Source organism: Lithobates pipiens, unplaced genomic scaffold (genome assembly GCF_037356315.1).
Source record: "Lithobates pipiens isolate NorthernLeopardFrog02 unplaced genomic scaffold, aLitPip1_a1.2 Scaffold_3, whole genome shotgun sequence".
Taxonomy (NCBI): domain Eukaryota; kingdom Metazoa; phylum Chordata; class Amphibia; order Anura; family Ranidae; genus Lithobates; species Lithobates pipiens.
The window spans coordinates 67,164,132-67,176,657 of NW_027507790.1; the positions used below are offsets into that span (position 1 = coordinate 67,164,132).

At 46.6% G+C, this 12,526-nt stretch overlaps 1 protein-coding gene across 2 annotated transcripts in view; it reads right to left on the reverse strand.

The window, feature by feature from the left end:
- The window catches only part of PIWIL1 (piwi like RNA-mediated gene silencing 1), a 510,395-nt gene that overhangs the window by 169,251 nt on the left and 328,618 nt on the right, over positions 1–12,526 (reverse strand). For both annotated transcript variants that reach the window (XM_077461809.1, XM_077461808.1), the window contains exon 13: positions 6,043–6,230. In XM_077461809.1, coding sequence (XP_077317935.1) covers positions 6,043–6,230 — 188 coding nt within the window. The remainder of the gene's footprint in view (positions 1–6,042; positions 6,231–12,526) is intronic.

Genomic DNA, 12,526 nt, shown 5'->3' on the forward strand with positions numbered 1-12,526 from the left:
GAGCCACAAACTGGTAGTGGGCTTCCCTGACTGCCAAATGCAGAAAGTTTTGATATCGAAGGCAAATGGGTATGTGCAAGTAAGCATCCTGGATGTCCAAGGATGCCAAAATGGAGTGCAGCGAATACTGAGCGAACTGATTTCATTCTGAACCTCTGCACTTTTACAAAGTGATTGAGGGCCTTCAAGTCCAAGATTGGAAGTACCTCTTCCTTCTTGGGAACCACAAACAGATTTGAGTAGAACCCCTGGAAGCGTTTCGATTCCGCAACCGGTACAATCACCCCCTGATTCAGCAAGTACCGTGCAGCCCCTAACAGGGCCTCCCGGCGAACCAGGGACACGGGTATGCTGAAGGCGAAGAATCTGTTTGGAGGCCAAGAGAGAAACTCTATCTTGTAGCCATTGGTTGGATAGCCGGGAGGTCCACCGGGCTGCAAAATCCCGAAGACGACCCCCCACCTGAAAAGTGGGTGGAGGTAAATCTTCATCCGGTAGCACTTTTGTTCACAGGCTTGTTAGGCTTGCGGTTCCAGGGACGCTTCTGACCGTCCATGGGCTTCCTGTCGGGCTGGGGGCGTTTTGCCGAAGGAACCGTGTGGACGAAAAAAGCCGATTGTGAGCGGGAAAAAGAGGGCACTTGCCTGCGGCGAGGCTCTTGAGCCTTCCTGGCCTGTGGGAGTAGTGTACTCTTACCACCAGTGGCATTCTTAATAATGCCAGCCAACGAGGCTCCAGAGAGCCGCTCTCCAAGGAAGGGAAGATCCGTCAGGGCTTTCTTGGATGCCTGGTCAGCCGACCAGAATTTCAGCCAAAATAGGTGCCTCAGCACCACAGCTGACACTGAAGGCTTGGATAACAGAGGGAGAGTATCCAGGGCCGCGTCACAAACGTACTTGAAGCCTTGCACTAGTTGGTCTGCTAGTTCCACGCAGACAGGGGAGGCCTGTTGCTCTCCCAATTCGCGGTGCAAAACTTTTGCCCACTCAGTGTCTGCGACACCAGCGCGGATGCCAGTACAGGTTGCACGGCTGACCCCACAACCGTAAATAAGGAACGAGCCACCGCCTCGGCCTTCCTATCAGCGGGATCCTTGAATACAGGAGTCCCCTCAACCGGGATCGTGGTTACTTTATTTAACCTAGATAACTTTTTGAGAAGGCTGTCCTCAAAGGGGTAACGCACCGCCAAATTTTTGGGGACCGAAAAGGTCCGTTGCGGACGACCCCATTCCCTGTAGATGAATTTGTCAAAATAAGTCAAATACGGGAACACCTTAGGTGAACGTGCTGGCGTCTGGGACCCAAAAGGGACAGGTACATCAGCAGAGGGATCCGCTGGCCCCCGAATCTTCAGGATATCACGCACAGCTGTGATGAGTGCTCCAACAAGCGCTTTGTCGTGCCCGGACCCGAAATCATTCTCAATGTCCGAATGGTCCTGGTCAGCCACGTCTGATAGGTCAGAGCAGGGGTCACCAGCCGCTGCAGGGACCGAGTCTGCATCAGAGCTCTCCCCAGAGGACAGGGGGGGGGGGGGCAGGGGCCTCTTACGTGCACCTTTCCTTCCACGTGCCACCTCCATCTTAGCAACATAGGAGTCAAGGACCGCTGTCAGGGTGTCCATGCGCACCACGCTATTCGCAGGTGACCCGGTTGCTATAGCCTGGATTTCGGGGGAAGAAACACCAGTTTCTGAAGCCATGCTGACCCTAGCATGTCTGCCACCTGCAAGGGGACTTAGGACAGTGAAGGTGCCACCCTCCTGCTGCCGCCGCATGGGGAGGTGCTTAGCGCTAGACTCACCACCCTGGGGCATTCTGTGAATGCCACTAGCAGTGCCTGTAGTCCCTAGGAGGTTCCCAGTTGCAGAGAGGAGAAAACTATGTCAGCAGCAGCTGCTTATAACAGCGGTGAAACGTTCTGCAGAGCTAGTTTCAGCGTTCAGCAAGGAGCCATCCAGCGTCCTGTACACACAGTGGATACAGGAAACAGCAAGTGAGAGCACATGTAATGCTGCCACAAGAGACCTGCGGCGAAGAGCGCTCAGGCTTCAAGAAAATGGCCGCCAATATAACTAAATAGGAGATCCTAAAGAAGATGGCTGCTGAAGCTCACCAGGGGAATACAGGCTTTTCCCACATCCAAGATGGCCGCCGGACAGCGCCATGCGGTGACAGAACAAAACTAGAAATGTGCTGCCTGCCTACAGCCAGAACAACCTCTACAAACACTTTTGGGACCCCCCAGACCGGGACCAGGACCAATGCCAGCCGCACAGAGCCCCCACAAGTGAGAAACCAGCAAACCCACACACACACACACACCACCCGCAGCCACCCCCCTCAGAGGGAGGCAGGAGGGGTGATAGGGACTTGGGAGAGAAGATAAGGAGGTGAGGTGGCCAACGAATCAACCCTCCAGGGAATGCCCAGCTGCTCACCCCTCCGAGGAAGGGAGAGCCATACTTACCAGTCCTGAAAAGCTGGGAGACATTCCATCAAAGACCTACTCCTGCACAGTTACAGGGTAGCTGTTGGCCCGGTATACTGTGATCCAGACAGCAGTAGTCCAGTCATATGTATACCCCGGAGCATTGAAGCTCACCGAACACCTATGGAGCTGAGGCATATCATAGCCTGCCGAGCCTTAGCTGCGGCCTGCTCACACTCGATGACCGGACTGGGGAGACTACAAGGATATCATTAACCAGCCTGTCACCCAGCCGGCAGTTGATAGAAGATCCCAGGATCTTTCATCTTGCACAAAAAACATCACACCTGCAGCAAAAACATGGGCCCGCAGGGTTTCTAGGTAATTCTCCTGCTAAGGCAAAATAAAAACTGAAGCTGGGAGCAGTGAGGAGGGTTGATAGCACAGGGTCCGCCCCCCTGGGGCGGGATTAAAAGTTCTGTGTATTGTGTAACAATTTTGCCTAGTTCTCCTAATGACAGGCTATACAACCCATTTAGTTACAGAAAGGAGCTGTGTCGGTCGGTGAATATAAGAGAAATGTCTATTTGCTTATGTGTATACATGTTTCTATGCAACTCCTTACTTATTATATAGTACACAGATTGACTCTCTGTTTGGAACTAAAGATGGCGGGTACCCCCTGCTTCCCACACATTAGAAGAGTGTGGAAGTGACGATAGAACAAGCTTCAACCAAACTTCAAACATCAAGTCTCTCCATTTCTCTTGTATTTCAACCAATGAGATGTACCTTTCAGACTAACATAGCAATGACGGATCTTTGTGTATAAAACATTAACACCGCCCAGAAATAAACCAGAAATTTAGAAGTAACCAAGCTGAACGTGTCTCAGAGTGTGTTTACTTCTAAAGTGCATGCACATTCACACTTTGTAATCAGAAACAGCAGCAGATAACCTTGAGCTTGATTGAAGCTCTTAGCCTCATCACTCCTTTCGCTCTCTATCTCAAATCTTTCTCCCACTAACCTCTTCCTCATGTCTTTTTCTCCCCTCCTCTCACTCTAGCCTCTCTCCTCACGTCTCTATATTTGCCTCCCTCCGTCAACTCCCCCCCCCCCCCTTTCTCTCTCCCATATCTATTTTCCTCTTATTATATACAGACCAGTCTGTACCCTGTTGACACCATACTGTACATTATATACAAACCAGTGTATATAACATATACACTGTACATGTACATTATGGTGTCATCAGGTTACATACTGGTCTGTATATAATGTACCGCACAGTGTCAAGGTACAGACTGGTTGGTATATAATGTACAGTGTGGTGTATATATAATGTACAGCCTGTACCCTGAAAATTATATACAGACCAGTATATATAAATTCACTTCAGCTCTGGAAGATTTACGGCACTGCATTGCTTTAACAATTGTGCAGTTATGCGACACTACCCAAATACAATTTTTGTTATTTTTTTTTCCCCCAAAAGAGCTCTCTTGGCGGTATTTTATCACATCTGTGTTTTAATTTTATTTTTTTGCACTATAAACAAAAAATTCTATATATATTTTACTTTCTGCTATACACGGACTGACATACAGGTACATCAGTTTGCACAGTCTAACTGATGGTATATAGGCGGACGGCAAGTGGTTAACCGGTTCCCGACCAGCGCACGGCGATGTACGTCGACAGAATGGCACGGGCAGGCATATTGGCGTACAGGTACGTCCAATCTTCAATGCCGCCCTGCCATCGGGACCCTCGTTAGTCCGGTCGCGGGACCCGCGGACTCGATCGCCGCGGGCATACCCGCGATCGTCTCACGGGACGGCTTAATGGCGGAAATGCCGTGTAAACAGCCTTTCTCCATTCTGCCTAGCAACTAGTGACGCTGATCTCTGCTCCATGTGATTGGAGCAGAGATCAGTGTTCACTAAATGAAAGCCCAACCCCCCCACAGTTAGTAACACACCCCTAGGAACACTTAACCCCTACACTGCCACCCACTGGTTAACCCCTTCACTGCCAGTGTCATTTACACAGGAATCACTGCATTTATATAGCAGTGATTACTGTATAAATGACAATGGTCCCAAAAATGTGTCAAAAATGTCCGATGGGTCCCCCACAATGTCGCAGTCACAATAAAAATCGCTGATCGCCGCCATTACTAGTAAAAAAAATAATAATAAAAAATTATTAATAAAAATGCTATAAAACTATCCCTATTTTGTAAATGCTATAACTTTTGCGCAAACCAATCAATAATCGCTTATTGCGATTTTTTTTACCAATAATATGTAGAAGAATACGTATCGGCCTAAACTGAGGGAAAAAAATGTTTTTTTTATATATTTTTGGGGGATATTTATTATAACAAAAAGTAAAAAATAATGTGTTTTTTTCAAAATTGTCGCTTTATTTTTGTTTATAGCGCAAAAAATAAAAACCGCAGGGGTGATCAAATACCACCAAAAGAAAGCTCTATTTGTGGGGAAAAAAGGACGTCAATTTTGTTTGGGAGCCACGTCGCACGACCGCGCAATTGTCAGTTAAAGAGGAAGTAAACCCCTTCAAACCACTTTGACCTATAGGTAAGCCTAGATTAAGGCTTACCTGTAGGTCCAAGCAATATCTCCTAAACATATATGGTTTAGGAGATATTTGCCCGAAAATGGGCACCGCTGTCTACGGCGCATGCGCCGTAGACAGCGGCGCGCAGGCGCACTAAATGCGGCAAGTCCAAGAATGGATTTGCCTAATTTGTCGACTCCCGTGCGCATGCGCGGGAGTGACGTCATCGCGGCTTCGCCGAATGGCAGCGTCGGAGCTGCGAGACGCGACTCCCATGCGCATGCGCGGGAGTGACGTCATCGCGGCTTCGCCGCTGTCATTGGTCGGAGCTGCAAGACGCCACCAGCAAGATGGACGCGGCGGACTACAGGGATCAGCGGCGACTTCGCTGGCTCCTGTGTCAGGTAAGTGACACATAATGAGCTACTATGCGATGCATAGTAGTCCATTATGCTTTACCTTTGCAGGGAAAAAAAGAGGAAGTAAACCCATCAGGGTTTACTTCCTCTTTAAAGCAACGCAGTGCCGAATCGCAAAACGTGGTCTGGTCTTTGACCAGCAAAATAGTCCGGTCTGTAAGTGGTTAATCTCCTAACTGTACTATGTGTGCACATAGTACGCATAAATACTGTACGTTGTACATTATGTCACACTCACTGGTAAAATCATTGATTATCCAGGACTGGTCTACATTTTTTTGGTTTATCTGTGTCCAAACTTCCCGCAGGCATCGTAAAACCCGACTATCTGAATTGCAATGTGTATCAATGGACAAGAACGAAAACACCATATTTTAACTTTTATTTTTCAATATGAGTGCCAGGTTCTCTAAGCAGCAATGCATTCAACATAAATGTAAATTCAAGTAACATTATTGAAGGGAAGATCTTAATATTTAAAACGAATTCAAATATATATATACATATATATTATTACATTGTGTATATATAACTATAGGGAAGGGTTGGTTTAGCTACTGTATATACTAACCATACATTATTCCAAAAACGTCAGCAACACTTACATGATCGCTTTACTCATTCTAATGCCCATTTGTTGTGATACTTTGAACAAGTTCTGTGTTAACATATTAGCTGCATCGTAGTTTCGCCGGGTATATACCAACAACCAGTTGTCCAAATGTTTCACGTGGATTAGGCTGGGCCCTCTCAATTCTCTTGACCAGTCTGCATCATGGGGATTGTAATCTACCTACAAAGATGGGGAAAAAAAAGAGGAATTTTGACTTATCTGTAAATTCTTCGTCTTGGTACAGTACAAGACACAGGCTTGGTATTCAAAGTCCCTGGGTTACATACTCATACCTTTAGGTGACTGGACACTGGCAAAACTTTTGAGGAAATCCCCCTAGGCACCCTCCACAACTCCATGACTCTTCAGTTTTGTAGTAAACAATAACCAGAAATAGATTTGAGCACACCCACAGATTTCGACACTAAAAGGAATATGATAAACCTATCATCACACCCTTTCACTACCTCTGAGACAACTCCTTACGAAGAGTTTGGGATTTTGTCCTAATGAAGACTTTGATCAATTTGATCTTATCAAACACTTACTTTATTCACCTGTAAATTGTTCCAAAAAAATTTGTACAATAGGGAAGTCAGTGATCCAACACCACTAAAATAAAATGAAAGTAAAGCTATTGACCAACTTATATCTCTTTTGGAGGAAAGTGATCAGACGGATTTAATCAACTGTAACTTTTACATAAATGTGGTGGTTCAGGTAAAGAAGCTGCACCTATTAAATTCACATTGAAGAAAAAAGTCTGAAAAATTGAATCTGAGAAATATTTAACAAACAGATCTATAATCTCGTGGACACAGCTTTTGGAAATGGCACCATAACCAAAAAAAAAAAAAAAGGTTTGGGAGTTTATACGCATTAAATATCTAGGACGCCCACCTTTTACTCCCTTCCAAAAGTACATAAGAATATGCACGACCCACTGTCTCTGGCAACGGATCCATTACAGAGAACTTGAGTAGACATATTTTAGACCTGATGTTTTGGATTACGAACATAATTCGTTCCAGAAGCATGCTTGTAATCCAAAGCACTCGTATATCAAAGCGAGTTTCCCCATAGAAACTCAGATAATTTATTCCAGTTTCACTGCTAGTGTATGCAGTAACGCATGTGGCCGGGGGGGGGACATGCAGTACTGTACACCCGAAAGGCTTAAATCCCGTTTGTCTTGCGAGTCAATGCTCGCAAAGTGAGTCAGCATTAAAAAGAAAAGGCTTGCATTGCGAAGCGCTCTTAAACTGCATTACTCACAATCCAAGGTTTTACTGTATAGCCATCACATCTACAGTAGGTGACCGCGATATTGTGTCAATCTCGCCGCTTTTATCGGCGAGATTCACACCCTGCGAGCACCGTCGCGGGAGCCAGCGCCGAGGCGGCTCGCATCGGGAAAGGAAACATGTTTCTTTTCCTTTTCCGATAAGCGACAAGCATCGCTGGCCGGGTTCACATTGGTGCGGGGATCCGAATTGGATTCCCGCCAATACCAGGCACTGCATTTGGTATGAATCCTAAGGAAGAACTCCATGCCAAATAAAAAAAAATAAAAAATAAAAAAAAAACCGGCATGGGTTCCCCCTTCGGAGGCATACCAGGCCCTTAGGTCCGGTAGGGATTTTAAGGGGAATCCCCTACGCCGAAAAAAAAAACGGCGTGGGGTCTCCCCGAAATCCATACCAGACCCCTATCCGAGCACGCAGCCTGGCCGGTCAGGAAAGGGGGTGGGGACGAGCGGGCCCCCCCCCCTCCTGAACCATACCAGGCCGCGTGCCCTCAACATTGGGGGGGGGGGGGGGGTGAGTGCTTTGGGGGAAGCCCTGCGGCCCCCTCACCCCAAAGCACCTTGTCCCCATGTTGATGAGGACAAGGGCCTCTTCCCGACAACCCTGGCCGTTGGTTGTCGGGGTCTGCGGGCGGGGGGGCTTATCGGAATCCAGGAGCCCCCTGCCCTATGTGAATGAGTATGGGTTACAATGTACCCCTACTCATTCATCTGTGGAAAAAAAAAACAACACACACAATTTAAAAATAATTTATTGCACTGCTCCGGGGGTCTTCCGTCTTGGGGGGTCTTCTGGCCGGACTCCTCCGCTATCTTCTGCTCTTTTACTAGCGGAGGAGCCTGGCTTTCCTCTTTTCTTCGCCGCCGCCCGGGGGGTCTTCTTCCAAATTCGGGGGTCTTGTCCCCCTCTTCGGTTCTTCTTGCCGAGGTCACCGTAAAAGAGCAGAAGATAGCGGAGGAGTCCGGCGAGAAGACCCCCGGAGCAGTGCAATAAATTATTTTTAAATTGTGTGTGTTGTTTTTTTTACATTTTTTTTCACAAGTGAATGGGTAGGGGTACATTGTACCCCAAACATATTCACATAGGGTGGGGGGCCGGGATCCCGGGGCCCCCTTATTAAAGGGGGCTCCCCGATTCCGATAAGCCCCCCGCCCGCAGACCCCGACAACCAACGGCCAGGGTTGTCAGGAAGAGGCGGGGTTGTCGGGAACAAGGTGTTTTGGGGTGGGGGGGCACGCGGCCTGGTACGGCTCGGGGGGGGGCCTTCGCTTGTCCGACAGGATCGCGCTGGAAACTCAATATCGGCGGCACCTACTGTAAGCATTGGCAAGCTGCAATAAATAAAATTTTTGTTTTTGGCGTTAATACCACTTTAAGCTAAATTTCAAGTATGAGTTCTGAGAGAGAGCAGACACTTTTCTGGAAGGAGACTTGGGCTGTGTTTTGAATTGTGCATCAGCATTCCAAACGAAGAGGGGGTTGAGAGCAAACTTGATAACCTAACCAAAGGTCTTAAGAAACTGAACTGTAATGTGGACATTTGCAAATAGCGAGGACAGAAATCCTTCTGGAAACCATATGACTTGTATCTCCTAAATTTGTGGAAGAATCAGGAAAGGTTCCAGGACACTATAAACAGGGATTAGACCAACAGCCATGTCACAATCTGAACGTGATAGTCTGCTACTGCAAGGCATTTAATTTGCTGGTAAGGCTTCATGTACAAAGGACGTTGTTTAGCCTCTCCTAAATAATTTAACTTGACAGCTAGAAACCGGAGTCTAAAAAAGTCAGTTTAGCAGAGTTTACATGCCATGTTTTCATCTAGAAGCATTTTTTTTTAACCACTGGGCACTTAAACCCCACTCGTGACCAGACCAATTTTCAGCTTTCGGTGCTCTCACACTTTGAATGACAATTACTCAGTCATGTAACACTGTACCTTAATTAATTTTTTGTGTTTTTTTCCCCACAGCTTTCTTTTGGTGGTATTTTATCACCTCTGGGTTTTTTTTTTGTTTTTTTTTTTAGCTATAGATGAAAAAAAACTGAAAAACTTTGGAAAAAACATTTTTCTTTGTTTCTGTGATAAATTTTTGCAAATTATTAATTTGTCTTCATAAATTTTGGCCACAATTTATACTGCTACATATCTTTGGTAAAAAATAACCCAAATTAGTGGATATTATTTGGTCTTTGTGAAAGTTAGAGAGTCTACAAGCTGCGGTGCAAATCATACAAAATTAATCTGATGTACTGGTGGCCTATCTCATTTCTCGTGACCCGAACAAGGCAGGAAAGTACAAATACCCCCCAAATGAGCCCTTTTTTGAAAGTAGACATTCCAAGGTATTTAGTAAGAGGCATGGCGAGCTTTTTGATGTTGTCATTTTTCCCCATAATTCTTTGCAAAATTAAGATATTTTTTTTTTCCACAAAATTGTAATTGCAATAGGTTATTTCTCTCACATGGAATGTGTATACCACAAATGTATATTACAATACCATGTGTGGGACTTTTCCACAGCCTAGCCACTCAGAGAGGCCCAACATGCACGGAGCGCCATCAGGTGTTCTAGGAGCATAAATTACACATCTAACATGTTGACTACCTATTACACTTTTGAAGGCCCTGGAGCACCAGGACAGCGACACTGACGTGGCACCGATGACAGATGCCACGTGACACTGATGACAGATGGCACTAATATGTGGCACTGATGACAGATGGCACTAATATGTGGCACTGATGACAGATGGCACTTATACGTGGCACTAATACGTGGCACTGATGACAGATGGCACTAATACGTGCCACTGATGACACTGATATGTGGCATTGATGACACGTGGCACTGATGACAGATGGCACTTATACGTGGCACTGAAGACAGATGGCACTAATATGTGGCACTGATGACACGTGACACTGATATGGCACCGATGACAGATGGCACTATGTGGCACTGCTGACAGATGGCACTGATAAGTGGCACTGGGAACAGATGGCACTGACGCAAATGGCACTGACAGCTGGCACTGGAGACAGATGGCACTGACAGGTGGCACTGGGGACAGATGGCACTGACAGGTGGCAGTGGGGACAGGTGGTAGTGACATTGTGGGCACTTTATTTATTTACCTAACGGCCGCTGCAGCCCTTTTATCTGTCCCTCCTCACACGCTTTTTGTGTGAGGAGGGAAAGCCGGCGATGAGAGATGATCTCATATGTTTACATATGAGATCATCTCTCATTGGGCACGCTGTCTTTGGCCGTTTACAGCGATCTGTGTCTGTGTCCAGGGGACACGGCCAGCAGAGAACTTCCCCGATGTGTGCTTGCAGGAGCGCGCAACGCAGAAGTAAACAGGAAGATGTCCAAGGACGGCCTCCCAGCAATTGGCGTCCGCGCTGAAGCCGTCTTTCGGCTATAGCGTGGACGCCTAGTGGTTAATGAAAAACGACTGTAAACGAAATGCTGCTAAACGCGAGTTACCACGTTTGGCAGCGTTTACAAGCTGTTACAGGCATTTGTCATTTCAAATGCCTCTGAACATCCGTCTGAACCCTTTTTTTGCATTCCAAAAAAGGCTTCTAAACTCCACTGTCTAGAAATGACCCTGTGCACATGTACTGATAAGATAACAGAGGAGAGTTCAGGGGCAGCTGAAAAAATAGGATTTTTGTACTAACCATAAAATCTTTTTCTCTGAAGTTCACTGACTGACCGCTCCATTAATCTTGACCGTAGGGTTATTACGCCACATTCAGGAGAGGACTAGGCATGTAATACATGTGAAAAAACAAAAGAACTTTACACTTCTGCCTAGAGGGCAGTCCCCCTGGTAATAACCCCTCAGCCTGCCTCCTGCAGCTCAGTACGTCAACAAGCAGTATAACATAAACAAATAGGAGGGGAGGGTGATGTGTTTGTCAGTGGACTTCAGAGAAAAGGATTTGACGGTAAAAAAAAAAAATAGGATTTTTTGTACTCACCGTAAAATCCCTTTCTCTGTAATTCAACGACCGACACAGCTCCTCTCTGTAACAAAATGTGTTGTCAGCCCTATCACTGGAGATTACTAGGCAAAGTTGTAATACAACACTTCAGAACTTTTAGTTCTGCCCAGGGGGCAGTCCCTAGGCATCAACACCCACAGCCTGCCCTATCAGACTCAATACATCAACAAGCAGTATAACGTAAAGAGAAAAAAGAGGGGTGGGTGCTATGTCGGACGGTGAATTATAGAGAAAAGGATTTTATGGCGAGTACAAAAAATCCTATTTTCTCCTATATTCACCGACCGACACAGCTCCTCTCTGTAACAAAATGGGACGCCCCCAAGCATCGCCAAACGAGGGGTGGGAAAACAGCATAAAACTTTATCCACCATGGCAAGTGGGAACTAGTGAAACGGTGCATGGAAAAACCACCACAAAAATCAGGGTATCCTCAACAGGAGTGATTACCCAAAAACTGCACCAAAACAGCGGAAGTGATGCAACAGTACATTAAAATCAGGGTATCCTCAACAGGAGTGATCACCCCAAAAAACAAGTACTGTTTTTTCGAAATACCAGGAAAAATTAAATTTTGCCTTTTTAATTGCAACTACACAGCCGCCTGCAAAACGTTGCGGCCAAAAACAGGCATCAGCCGATGCACTGACGTCTACCCTGTAAAATTTGGTAAACGCGTGGACAGTCGCCAACTTACACACCTGAACAGCGGACGCCTGGTGTCGGAAAGCCCAAGACGTTCCGATTGCCCTCGTGGAGTGGGCCGTGACCGGAAAGGGGGGCACCTGCCCCTTCAAGGCGTAGGCTTGTACTGCAATCTGTCTGATCCACCTTGAAATGGTTGCCTTTCTTTGGACCAGTCACTGAAACAAACAGTGAGTCTGACTTCTGAAAGGGAGCTGTGGCAGACAAATACACCCTAAGAGCCCGAACCACATCCAGAGTGTGAACGGCCACCTTCTTAAGTTGTTTCGGCTTAGGACACAGATGGCAACACAATGTCCTTATTGATATGAAAAAGCCGAAACTACCTCTGGTAGAAAGGACGGTTGCGGACGCAACACTACCTTATCCTCGTGGATAAGCAGATAGGGCGACTTGCAAGACAAGGCCGCCAGTTCCGAAACCCTCCTGGTGCTCAATGACAA